The 13,702-nt window shown below is 40.5% G+C and overlaps 1 protein-coding gene across 2 annotated transcripts in view; it reads right to left on the bottom strand.

The window, feature by feature from the left end:
* The window catches only part of otog (otogelin), a 62,956-nt gene that overhangs the window by 25,962 nt on the left and 23,292 nt on the right, over nucleotides 1–13,702 (bottom strand). For both annotated transcript variants that reach the window (XM_085769965.1, XM_085769959.1), the window contains exons 22-29: nucleotides 12,968–13,011; nucleotides 12,559–12,724; nucleotides 5,921–6,028; nucleotides 5,158–5,296; nucleotides 4,739–4,873; nucleotides 4,460–4,606; nucleotides 3,649–3,768; nucleotides 2,710–2,826 (exon numbers count right to left, since the gene is read on the bottom strand). In XM_085769965.1, coding sequence (XP_085626091.1) covers nucleotides 2,710–2,826; nucleotides 3,649–3,768; nucleotides 4,460–4,606; nucleotides 4,739–4,873; nucleotides 5,158–5,296; nucleotides 5,921–6,028; nucleotides 12,559–12,724; nucleotides 12,968–13,011 — 976 coding nt within the window. The remainder of the gene's footprint in view (nucleotides 1–2,709; nucleotides 2,827–3,648; nucleotides 3,769–4,459; nucleotides 4,607–4,738; nucleotides 4,874–5,157; nucleotides 5,297–5,920; nucleotides 6,029–12,558; nucleotides 12,725–12,967; nucleotides 13,012–13,702) is intronic.

The raw sequence follows: 13,702 nt of genomic DNA, 5'->3' as shown, positions 1-13,702 counted from the left end.
ACTGTTTTGCACCCGCCCAGCCACCTCCTCGCACCCCACCTCCCGGTTGCTGACAGCTGGACATTGTATAATTACAGATTCAGCGCATTTAGTGTAAAACTCTCCACTGGGATTTGATCCCAGACTGGAGCATAGTCCTTGCTCACAGTGCAAGCTGCTCTACCAGGTGAGCTATACCTATTATACCCTGACAGCTACACCGAGCTGCCAAGCCTTTCAACTCTGAGCCATATGAAGAACTTTTGTGACAGACTGTATATTGTAAAATAGCCAATCTGTTAAAAAAAATGGAAGACCAGAAAAATTTCTGCATCTGTTCCTGCACCACATGATTACACGCACCCGGTCCCTTGTCATAGAGGCACCACTCAAGGAGCCTGGGAAAGTAGATAATCTCACAATTCAGATGATGTTTACAGCTCGTCTCTATCATAAACAGTTCAGATGTTATAATGTCTTGTTGATGTTTTGCAAAACAAGTAATCATATCATGGTCACACAATGAATACTTGAAGTTTCTATTCAGCATAAACACAATTCTGAGTTGAGGACACCCCTAGACACAACAATATAGACTATTAGGCTACATTGTATCATGAAATACTCATAACATCTAAGACATGACAGGTGTGGCATGATAAGCTGGGGGCCAATTTTGGCCAGCTGTAGTCACTATAGAATAGAAAATACTTTATATTAACCTATATTATTTAAATTTCGCATTTTTGCATGTACGGTATGTATTATTTCCAAACTAGTTTTTATTTTCATTTAACATTTATTTATATGCCAATCAAGAGTGGGTGAGTGAAGGAGTGCAAGAGAAGCACCTGCCCACCTCTCATGTCCAAGAGACTTTGTCCTGTCCTCACAACATGAACGAGGAAGGATAGGATGATAGCCCAGGTTTAATTATTATTATAACCTTTATTTAAATTTGGAAATATATTGAAGAGCAACCTCATTTACTATAATAATGAGGATTAATGATGAGGAAACTGTCACTGTCACATCTGTGCAACACCACATCTAGGCCTGCAAGCCTGCCCGTCTTGTGAGTTCGGGCTGGGCTCCAGCTCACTGAACTCAAGTTACATTAGGCTTGTAAATGTGCAGAGAACCTGAGTTACAATGAGCTTTATACTATCAGGAATCAAAGACTGTCCAATGACAGCTGAATAATCGGAATCAAAAGTCAAGCAATGATGTGAAATGACTGAGGTAGGAATCGAACCCATGACCTTATGATCATTAAGCCTTTACTCTGCCACTCAGCTACAGAGAGCACACTGCTTTCAAGACTGTTGTCATTCATTGTAATGTGATGATGTGCTGCAAACTGGTATGAGTAATCAAGGAGATAACAAACACCTGTAACCAATTGAAGGCGGTGGAGGAGAGCAGAATTCAACATAACATAACAAGAGTTCTTCCCTTGGATTCGAACCAGTGACCTTAGGGTTGGTAAACGGCCACCCTAACCCCTATACTACAGTGAAGTTGTGGTGAAGAGAGGTTGAGACTTTGATGAATGTGAGATTTTTCAATGATTCTTAAAATAAAGAGAAATTAGTATAAATTAGCCACACCAGGTAAGAAGAGGACTTTTTTGTGACCTGTGACTATTTTTTGGTGAATTAAAATGAATTAAAAAGCACCTAACAGCAAGTTACAAAGTTGAGCTCCTTCTCCTGCTGCTGTGAAAAAAATACATTGAGCTGAATGGGAGCAGAGAGCTCCCTGGCTGCATTTAAAAAATATTTAAAATTATTATCTAAGTCTCTTTGCATTTTTGACCAGAATTTTAGCCAGAAGACAAGTGTGGCTACAAAACTGGAGAAAATAATTTGTCTAGAGTTTAATTTGTGGCCGTGCTGACAGTTTAGCCAGAAAAACTCTAGAATGTTTTTTTGCCTCTCTCCACTCTGGCACCACTCTGGCTCTGCTCGTTAGACGCAATACACACACATTATAAAGCTGAAAAAAATCAGAAAAAGTTAAATATTTTAAAAAGTATAAATAGTTAAAAAGAGAAAAGTAATGCCGATAAAGTTCAAAAAAAGCTGCACGTTTTGATATATGAATTGTTGAAATAGCACAAAGTATGAAGGACTAGAAGAAGACCGTAAAAAGGCGGAAGAAAATGGCCAAACAGAAGAACAATAGTGTGACTGCTTCAGCAGTCACACTAACTAGGAAAAAATCCACACAATAACAGTAGTGCCCGGGCTTCGCCCGGGCACTGGTCCCTGCAGCTATTTCATAGCTGTAGGGATCAGTGCCCGGTGCGATTGCCCGTGGCCCTAATAAATTTTATTTGTAACGCACTTTATATTTACCAAAAAATCTCAAAGTGCATAGAGTACAATGATTGGTTGGACTTTGTATTTCATCCATAATCATCATACAATTTGGGTGAAAAGAGACTGCAATGTAATTTTTTCAAGAGATAGTTATTTACAGTTTGTAACCTTGGTTTATAGAAGGCCGGTGGGTTTAAAAACAATGAGAAAATGTGTTTTGTTTGTTTTATCTTCCTTGTGATTTCCTCAATAAAAGATTGGTCATAAAAAATCTATAACTACATAAGATGGAGAGTAAGGTTGAAAGTCTTTAGCTGTAAAAGACAGTTTCGTATCAGAGTGACATGACAGAGCTGTGACGAGCCAAGGCTGCAGGACAGAGGTCAGCTGCAGGACAGACACTCACCACCGGGTGGCAGGCCTGGAAGACCTCGCTGAGCAGGACCGCACACTGCCGTTTTGCAAAGGGCTCCCGGAGTGGACTGAGGCTGCAGGGGTGTCTGATATCTGGACTGTTCACACACTGCACACACACACACACACACACACACACACACACACACACATTCACATTCACACAAAGTGGAGTAAAATGCCATGTTTTTTATTGAGGATGAGCAGTAAGGATTGAAAAGATTAGATTGCTGTTCCTTCTCCTCTTCCTCATACTCTTTGTCTTCAATGAAGCATATTTAACAAAGGAAGGGAAATAAAATATAAAAACATAGTTTTCTTAACAGGAATCTCATAATATATAACATCTACATCTTTTCACATCAACAGAAAACCTAATCTCCCTCCATCGCACTTTATACATTTGTTTCATTTCATAAATGTGTGTTGTGTACTCACATAAGGCCAATAAGCCAGTAGTGTTTCTATACTCATGGCATTGTAAATATTGATACATGATTCTTGAATTTCTCTCTTTCCGACTAGTTCATCAGTTACTGTGGAGCCTCCACCGCGTCCATGTATTGCCTCATTTTAGTCCCTGATTTATAGAAATGTAAGTACATTCAATTGACATAATAGTTCCTGGTTTGATTCTTTGGTCCAAGATACAACACTTCTGAAGTTTCATACCCTGTTTCAGCTTGATCCAATTTGAGGGTGGAGGAAATTTGTAATTACATTGCTTCAGTTTGTAAAAAATAAAAAATAAAAAAAATTATGTGAAAATGAAGAGCTTATCTTATTAAAATAACAGCTAAATTCTTACCAACACTAACACTGCTCTTTGGTCATGGAGCAAGCAGATTGAGAAACATGTTTTATTTGAAAGTTTCTTCAATAAAAATGTTAATAGGTGATGTAGGTCAATAGGGTGAACAGGTGCGCTCACCTCTGCTGCAGTCCAGCTGTTTCCAAACTCCTGTGGTGTCGGGGAATCGATGTTGTCGGGCGTCCGCATCTCATTCACTGTCTTCAGGTCAAAGTTTCCACACAGGCCACTCAACTTCCCCTGAACACATCGCCAACACCTCTTGTCATATCATAATACCACTGACATCATACCATCAGTCCATCGATGTGAATAAAAGCCAGTGCACTGGTGAAGTACGACTTCTGACCAGCAACAGCAGAGATGAGGCTGTCATTAAACCACTGTGGATTTCTCTGATAGCTGCTAGAAAAGCAAACAATAAGTCAGATATCTAGATTTGAAGAACCCTCTCATAAAGAATAAATGATGAGAAGAATAGTTGGACAGAACAAATGCCCATATGCAAATGTAATGTGTGCACATATTTGATTTTGAAGCTTTTTGGAGCTGGATATGATAAATAGTATTTAGTGTATATGGTTGACACATGTGATGTATATCATCTATGGGTATTTCATGTTCTATAGATGTATACGTATCTTCGTTAATACTGTATGTGATATCAATATACGTAAGTGATACAGTACATATAGCAACATACTGTGTGTCATATCTTACATTTTTGTATGAATGAGAAGTCATAACTGCTCATGACAGAAACTAACAAACTCCTACTGCTGATGACCATGGGAGACAAGCTCTCAACTGTATCCCATGTTTGTGGACACCGTCTACTTGTAGATTGGAGCTTTGGCTAAATGCTCAACTACAACTACACATCACATCCCTGCATGCTGCAGAACCAGAGGAGTCAGAGCCAGGCTCCTACCTGCCAGCGAGGTCCAACCTGGAAGTGGACGGTGGTCTTACGGTCCCAGAGGACAGTGACATCTTCATCTGGGAAGTGAATCACTGTGAAGTATCCAGCCGGCCAGATAAACATCCTCTGCTTTCTGTCAATCACACTGGATGGATTCTACAGGGGAAATATTCTCAGGTGTTATTCTTATTTTTAAATAAATATGATGATAAGTCCTATATTTCTATACTTGGTGTATGACATTACACATTAAGTGTGCTGCTGCTATGTATTGAAGGTGACTCTAACCGGCTTCCCAGTGTCGTCATCAAACGCTATGAAGGATCTTCCAATGTTGATCAGTAGTGATTTCCTGCAGATGACGCCGCTGTCGTAACAGTCGATGTTCTCAGCGGAGACACTGAGCATCACATCTGCACTGCTCTGTGGAGGAGAGGAAAGACAATCAGACAACCACAGTAACTTCAGGATAGAAAAACCCAATTTATTTAACCGCACAACCCGATATCTCTTTACATTTACAGATTGATGCTTGAGAAATTCAGATGACTGAAGTGACAAATAAGCTGCTTTTTTATTTTTTTTTTACTTCATCTTTTCATCCAAAAACCATAAGCAGTATGTGCAGGCCTACAGATGATTAGTTAATGAGTTAAAATATAGTACAACCACAGTTCTTTTAACCATGTGTAAACACTTTTTTTTACCTTTACAAGATAGACTTTGCATGCTCCAACATAGTCAAACAGCAGACCGTCGAACGTCCTGTAGTGACGATCACCGTAAGCCGTGCACATGGATGGACACGGACTAAATACACACTGGAAGGTCCCGTGCTGGCAAACACTACAAAGACAGCAAAGCTCGAGTGATTCAGCATCAACTTGTTCCCACTTAGTGCAAGGACATTTTTTTTCACATCTAATGGCCTCCTTTTGTCCCAAGCCTCAGGTTTACAGCCGGCAGAAAAGTGGCCGGTGAATTGTCAAAGGCTGAATCACTGCTCATTCCGCTATTAGGCTGTCATCTACATCTACTTCCCTGGCTATGGCTTGAAGAAGAATTGGAAGGATGGGAGAATGACTGAGATCGCTGGGAGAGTGTTTCCTTTCACCAGCCATGAACAGTCTGAAGCAGAGGGAATCAAAGAGTCATACAAGGGCCCGCTCTGTTTTCCAGGCCTGTTTTATGTCCTGTGATAGCAGAGAATTATGGATATCAGGTGGCCACTTTTGCTGTTCTGACAATCTCAGGTCTCATCGCTTTCAGGCAAGGACCTGACTTTGAAAAATTAGTAACGCTGTTGGAAACTTGTCTTAATCCTGACAGATACTGTTGGCAGAAAATTGGTGAGGGCAAATTAGTATAGGAAAAATGGATAAAGACCCACGGCAGGAAGGAACCAAAACTGAAGTGTAGAGCTCATGTGGATTTATTTGTGGCTATGTCCCCGTTAATGAATGAACGTACCATTGATGACAGGGGGAGGAGACTCTGTCGCCTGGGTAATACTCCTTTCCTTTCCACAGACAGGGGCAAGCTGCAGGTTCAAAGCACTCATCTCCATGTTTCAGCAACCTGAGAGCAAGCACACGGACCTGGTTAAGGCTCAACTTGTTTTGCAGCTCTGTATCAACTGAAAATCAATTTCTTGTTGTGGTTTGACATCAACTGATTGTAATGATGCACAAATGTGAATTCTTGGATTAGACCCTGAAACAGTTGCTCCTTAATCTACAGAGGGCATGTGTGTTTTTAAGGACTTTTTTTTCTTTTCTTTTTTTTATCTTGCACTGCTTTTATAAAGGTTTTTCATCCTACTAACATTTAACATCAAACATTATGAACAACAATATTATCATAAAAGATTTGATGTCTTTAAAAAATCATAAATCGCTCATATTAAAAAGAGATGGATCCAGGATATGATTGATTTGTTTCGCTCATTAAAACCGTAGCTACCCCCCAAAAAAAACAAACAAAAAAACTACCCTACCCTACCCTAACCCATCAATTTTCTGTTGATCAACAAATGACTAATCAAACTGTTAAAGGCGATAGGCTATATGCTCTGCCGATATACTGTAGTTTCTTGCTGTGAACAGATGGGAGTGACTGTCACTTAACAAGAGCTTCAGTAAATGTTGTATCTACAATGTCAGAGGTTATAATATGACAATGGGCACATTGACCACAGCTAGCTGGTTTTGCGCGCTAAGAAGTGATGTTTAAGGAAACACATGGTTTGTTCCCACCTCTGGATACAGCTGTTGCTGAGTAAGTGCATGCATTTTGATGAATTCACAAAGGAGAGGAGTGCAGTAAAGGCAAGTACAGCTTTTAATGCTAATATTTGCTAACAGTTCGTATAGATCCTGTGAAACTGTAGTGGGAATGACACTGGAGACCCAATCTCTGTCCTGTCAACGTGATTTTAATTAAGTCTTTATTCCAAAACCTTAACAAAGTGCTTTCAACCAAATGAACTGAAGCTCTCACCAATGGAACAAAGGTAGCCAGCACATGTGTGGTCTGAGATGTAAAGCCAAGCAGTGACAATACACCTGGATGAGGTGTTGATTCAAATCATGAATGGGCCGATGATAGAGCCTCATATCTCACAACGCTGTGTGGCCAAGAACTACAGTCTAACAGGATGCTATCAAGTTATAATGTTCATTTGGAGCTCCTGTGTTCATCTCTAACCCAGATATGAGGACTTGTCTTTTGCCAAGAGAATGACAGAGGCAGAGCCAAAACAGGTTAGCTTCCAGAGCAGAGGCCATGCCAGGAAATGAGAGAGAATTTCAGGGGTGGGCGACTGTGGATGAAAAGCGCTAACACTCGTTGGCTACATGAGAAAACCAGACAATTAGGATTCTCAGAGATAGAGAGAGAAACACTCTTTGTCTGGATGCCTCCATTTTCTTTCCACTCTGCGAGACGAAGCTGATAAGTATCTTGTAATATCCAAGGTTGAGCTATATCCACTGGCGAAGCTGCAGACAATGAAGTGACATACTGAATGGTCCCGCCACAAAACTCGGGTTCATCTGAGTAGAGTTACACCCCAGATAAAATGGTGTTAACAGCTTCCTTTATCCCCACGCCAAGCTGCCGTATCAATTACTCCGATCAAAGATTGTAAAATCATTCCTTCTCCCCAACCTATGTGCACATTATGAATAAATCCTCAGAAACACGGCTCTCATTTTGATATTTAATTTTATCGGACAATGTAAAAGTGACTGAGGGAGATGTAGCTTCATAGTGTGGCGACTGGCGGTCAGGCGGCGTGCTGGGTTGAATGCAGTCTGTGCTGTGTATGTTGCTGCGCCAGGTTATACTGTACAGACCCATCGGAGGCCACAGGTCTAATTACACCAGGTAATGAAGGAGGAAAGCATCACATAACCATCACTGGCTCATCAGTGATGGGCTGAAGTGCAGGAAAATTTTAAAACATTTGTCAAACTTTGAGAAATGTTGTCATCAGTCTTTTTGTGGTTGTTCTTGGTTTCTACAGATAATAATGATTTCAGCTCAGCAGCACAGGAATAAAGACGTAACTGAGAAAGAACAATATAAACTTAAAGAAATACACTACATTGTGTAAGAATTACTCCCATCTAGCGGTGCGGTTGTAGATCGCAAGCAACTCGGTCGTATTTTTCATGCCGCATTCACGTGAAATCGGTTAGATGGCAGACGGACAACAGCCGCTGCCGGTAACGGCATAAACAAGCCTTTATGTAAACAAGTGGTCCGTCAGCACGAGGCAAAACAATACACATGGCAATATGTTGTCATGGCGATGTCGTATTGTTGCCCTGACCCACGTTTTACCAGCTTTCTCTGGACTTCTGTGACTAAAATGACATCTGGTTTGTTACCGACGGACGTTTTTCCGACTGCACCTGAATGCAGCATTCACGTGCAGTCCTCACAGTCCTCACACAAAAACATGTTGAAATGACATGGCAGCTACCAACCGAGCTTGCCCGCTCGATGTATATATGAATGATATGAACGGCAAATTCAGAGCTGAAAGAAACACTTCAGTTTGTTGATGGGGGGGATTATTTGATGAATGAAAAACTTACTTTTGAACGAAATAATCGATTTTCGTGAATAGATAACAGGAGAACTTACACAATGTACCTTTAAAGCCTTCACAACATCACGGAGAAGTGATACAGTGAGTGATGTACGGTAAAAAACGAGATCATAAATGACATCATCAATGAAGCCAGCAAAGAGACACTACAGTAGGAGGAGTAATGTGTTCTCCTTTTGTTACAGTAGAGAAATGGTAGTAATAGTTGTTTTTCCTCGTCTTTGCTTGATGAATTGTGATAGATATTTTTGCTCTTTGCTCTCTGCAAGTTTAAATTCTTCTGATCTGAAATAAGACTGTTGTATTTCAGTTCTCCTTGTTGTAGCCTTTGTCAGCTTTATCATCCCCCAACTGTATCTCCTCAGAGACGTTACCTTGTGCTTTGTATCACTCTGTATTTCTAAGGTCTGAACCCCCTGTGGATCGGTCTCCACCAGGCAGGCAGCAGGTAAACTGTAATCAGAACCAAACTCTGAAATGTTGCATGCTGGTCCTGCGTTGCACCTGAAAGTTCCAGGTTCATATGAGTTCAGCTGGGCTAATTGACACAGAATGAGGAATGGATGAATGGTCTACATTTTGATCATAAACAAAGTGTGCCATTGTGAATGAAAACACAATGGGGTCTTCTGTCAGCACCTCAGCTAATTATTTCCCATTAGAGGTTTTAAGTCCTGCTGCAGATGAATTCCTCGTAGTTGACTTGAGTTGGGATCTCTTTTTTTCTGTTTTCATGGTAATCATCTCAGTGCTGCAGACATGGTGCTGAAGTTGTTGCAGGACAACAGGTAAAAAGAAATTTAGAAAAACCTTCTGAAGATGAGGAGTAGCTGAGGATGTAAAAGTTAGCATGTTGCTATTTAGCTATTGATTATAGTGTAATTTAAAGCAGAAGTAAGCGGAATGTTTGTGTTAATATAAGTCTTAAATAGTTAGATCTTCCGACAGCAATCACTTGTGTTCGGTCTGAAACACGGGTCTGTCAGCTCTGCTGTAAGCCGAGGAGAAAACTTTCCTTGTGTCCTACAACCTTTATCCAATGAGGAGAGAGAACGGCATAAAGGGGCGGTCCTCTCTGTGTGTGCAGCCAAGGGATGCGCGTGAATGTGGTGACGTAGGGACGAGGGCGGTGACTGCTAACTCCATCGGCTGACAAGAAGTTAGCCAAAACCACCGGATCGCTTACTTCTGCTTTAATGCTCTTGATGTCTTTTTTTTTGTTATTTTTACTTCTACTCAACTATGACTCTGGGGGAAATATTGTTTTTAATCCACTACATTCATTTGATAACTTCACTCACAGTAACTTTACAAATGAATAATTGTGAAAAAAAAAGTATGCTTATTGCTTTGCATATACATATATATATAAATATATATATATATACTTATATAGAACTTTCCACCTTGCTTCTTGAAAAACTGGGTGACACACCATCTCCACTTTGCTTTCCTCTCCTCTCTTTCTTTCCTTTATTTTCTTTTTTGACTTTGTGATTTTTGAGGCACATTTTTTAATTGGACCACCTGCTGTCTCCACCTCCTTACCTGTGCTACTTACTGTGTCTAACGATAAATGATGGCTCTGTAGCTGATCCAGAGGACTGAACCAGTAACTCATGTTACCATTACATTGTAAATAGAATATTTGTGATTATAGGTTAATAACGTACGTTGTGTCATATTTTTTTTGTCATTATTGTCATTATATTAGGGGCCTCTCTGGGCAGTCATAGGCCCCTAGAATTCTTCTCCTTATTCTCCCCTCTCCGGCGCCCCAAGGCTACAGCATGCTGATCCAGTGCAGGAAGGTGGAGTCCACTGCCCTGACCTCCAGCTCCGGTTGATAGACCCCTCAGGGAAACATGTACAGTGCCAAGACACATCAAGACCAGAGCGACTGAGTGACTGCAGAGTTTAGGACCATTAGGGACATGAGGGAGCTGGGTGATCAGGCAGCTGGGACAAGAGTGGAACCTGACAAGCAGAGTATGAGGAGAAGGAGAAGGAGCAGTCTGCTCTTCTGTCACTGACCATGAATGAGATTGACTGGGAGTGCAGGCGAGAGACCAGCAGCGATGGAAGGTCAGTGTTTTGTGGCAGTGGCGTAATTAAATTAATGCCTCACAAGCAGTGTTGTAGAATTCATACTCAAACCATTGCACTGAGTTGTGACTGGGGACAGCTCATCTGAAGATCATCTTCTTTCCTTAATTCAAATTGTGACGTCAGTTTCCAGCTTAATTTCTTAGACTGGGTCCAAACTCAAAGCGTGTTTGCAGTTCCCACAGAACTATGAACAACAAACCTGTATAAATCCCATCATGACTCCTGCCTGATGTCACAGTTAACCTTTAAATGGTCTCCACACCACTGCACTTATTAATACGGCAGTCATCAGCCTGAATTAGACCTTTGTGTCCATGTTTAACACAAATTTAGTTCACAAAGTCTCATGTTTCAGGGAGTTTTTCTGACTGGCACTCTGTATGTCAGAGCTGAGCATTAAGGCCGATGATGCTTTAGGTGGAGGACGGGATTAAATGAATCACAGCAGTGAAGCGGGCAGAGGTGACGCAGGATCGAGATGACCTCTGCACCTGACTGACCCTTTGTCTGTGTCTGTGCTTCATGATGTGGGACCACACACACTGCACCCACCTGCTGCTATTTATAGACCAGGACTGGCAAGACAAGAGGAACTTCAGTCAGGATGCATGTGTTTTTCATTTAACCAGATAAACACTAGACAAAACTTTACATTTATAACATAAACTTAAAGTTATACAGAAATTATGCATATAGAAAATCATCTACTTCTCAACAGACCATACATTACGTGACTGTTGTAGTATTTTCATTTGGAGCTTGAAAGCATCTTTACTTGAAGGGATTTGTTTGTTAAACCTCTCAGTTTTTAATTGTGGTTCCAAAATTTAACACAGACTTAAACAAAATGGTCTCCAACTTGCAGGATATTTAGCTTTTATATGCTCTCTTTTATTTACATGCTTACATTCACTTGTGCACCTGTCAATCAATTTACACATCAGGGCAGTTTCTTGACTTATGTTATCATTTTTAGTCTTTTTTGTTGTTGTTTAGATTAATCTCTGTTCATGTGTTATGAATAAAAGTCATTAATGATTATTTCATGGATTGTAAAGCTATATATGCACATTTGCGTATTCAAATGTTAAGTTCAATGTATTTAAAATGCATTTAAGATATTGATATTTGTATTGAATTTTCTTCTGTTTTACTTTTTATTTTGTGTTCTTTATGTTGGATTAAATTTTACCCGCTTGGTTTTACATTTTATCTTGTTGCCATGTTATGTTCCTTCTGCAAATTCTGCAATTGGATGAAAGAGAAGATTATATACTGTAGCACAAGGCTGCTGTTTAGAGCTGCTATCAGTCAGCGATAAACATGTGCAAAAGTTTTATTGCTGAGGCTGGAGCATGTTTAAACCGACACCCACCTGTTCACATTTTCATCAGGATGACTCTTGGTGGATGTTGCAGAATGAAACACCACTTAACCCTCTATTCAGGCTGACAGCCAGTGGGGATTAGAGGGATCGGATGGCTGTAATGGACTCCATCATGTCTGTCCATCATCATCATCTGCTGGGTTTAAGACTCTTGGGTGTTGGGCGAGTTTTTGTCCAGTGGTTGTAACTTACTTTAATCCCCACATATCAACACGAGTGTCTTTCAAATAACCTTTCTGACCAAGCTGAACAATTGAAAGTGATGTCAGCCAAAATCTTTCAGAAGTAATTGGTAGTCGACTAAAAATTATTTGTTGATGTAAAATGTATTTTGCCGCTGATATTTTCACATCAAATGTCTGTATTTGTCATTGTGCAAAAGACAAAAAACTGTACTTCAGTCTGATTAAATTATTTTGTTGTAATTAAGGCAGCCATGACTCTCAATACAAAACTATTGAGTGATTGACAGAATAATTGCCAGATGTCACTCACCCAGGAGAGCAGGTACATCCAGCCACACAGGGCTCATGTGTCGAGCAGGTCAGGTTGAGTAGGTAGGATTCACAGGTGCGCTCACAGGCCACGCCTCTTCCCGGCAGGAAGCCATCCTCCCCGTCTGAACAGTTCTGGTAAAGCTGACCTGGCGGACACAACCTGTCTGCAAGAGGAGAAGGAGGAATCATGGGTGAGCAAGATGTTACAAGAGACTTTGAGGACACTATTCTGCTGTTTTCACATCAAACAAATGGCCTATCTTATCCATTTCCATTCTCTTGCCCTCTGTGTTACAGTGCCCTTTGGTTTTATATTGACCAAAGCATCAGAAAGTATCTTCCCACTGATTCTAAGCTTCAGAAATAATAGGAAGACATTAAAGAAACATTTTGAATGAGTGACCTACCACTGTCTGGAGTCTGAGACACCAGTTTACCGTTCAGACAGAGCCTGCAGGGGAAACAGACAGACCTTACATGACGGAGGGAAACACAGACACTACATGATGATTTGATGTAATACATGACATGACAGACAACTACGTCTCAAAGATAATTCTAGTATAATTCTAGTTTCTGTTTGCGTTTTCGTTATGCTGATCCCAGACGGTCAATTCTAACATGTTTAGTCACCCCTTGAACCTTCATTTAACACTGAACCAGAAATTACACTTGTGCACATTAAAGGGGAACTAAGTCTGGTCGCTTTTCTGCTGTTTTGCTAACCCTCCTCCTGGCAATGTGCATTTGTTTACAACGATGCCAGCGAGAAATCAATCAATAGAGTGGTACTATAAAGTTATATATCATATACGTTGTGTATATTTGTGTCATCTTATCTGTTATAAACAAGAGATTATGGGTCACAGGGTGCATTTGTGTCGCGGTGCACAGAGACGAGAGCTGGGACACTGGGGTGGCAGCGCTGGTCTTGCAAAGTTGTTTTTCAGCCAAGAGACGCTACGTGGAAGGCAGAGAGCCTCCATTCTCCCTTGTAACAGGTATAATTTATTAAACCATCACAATTACTCCAAAGCTGTTTAATTAAGATAAAAATGTAGCAGTAGTTAAGCTAGAAATCATGCATATTTCCTCTTTAAAAAACACTTTATAGGTCAACCAACATTTGTTATAGATCATAT

The sequence above is a fragment of the Trachurus japonicus genome, chromosome 3, assembly GCF_045865225.1.
Source record: "Trachurus japonicus isolate A0001 chromosome 3, Traja_1.0".
In the NCBI taxonomy this organism is placed as follows: Eukaryota; Metazoa; Chordata; class Actinopteri; order Carangiformes; family Carangidae; genus Trachurus; species Trachurus japonicus.
This window is presented reverse-complemented; position numbering and strand designations above follow the sequence as displayed.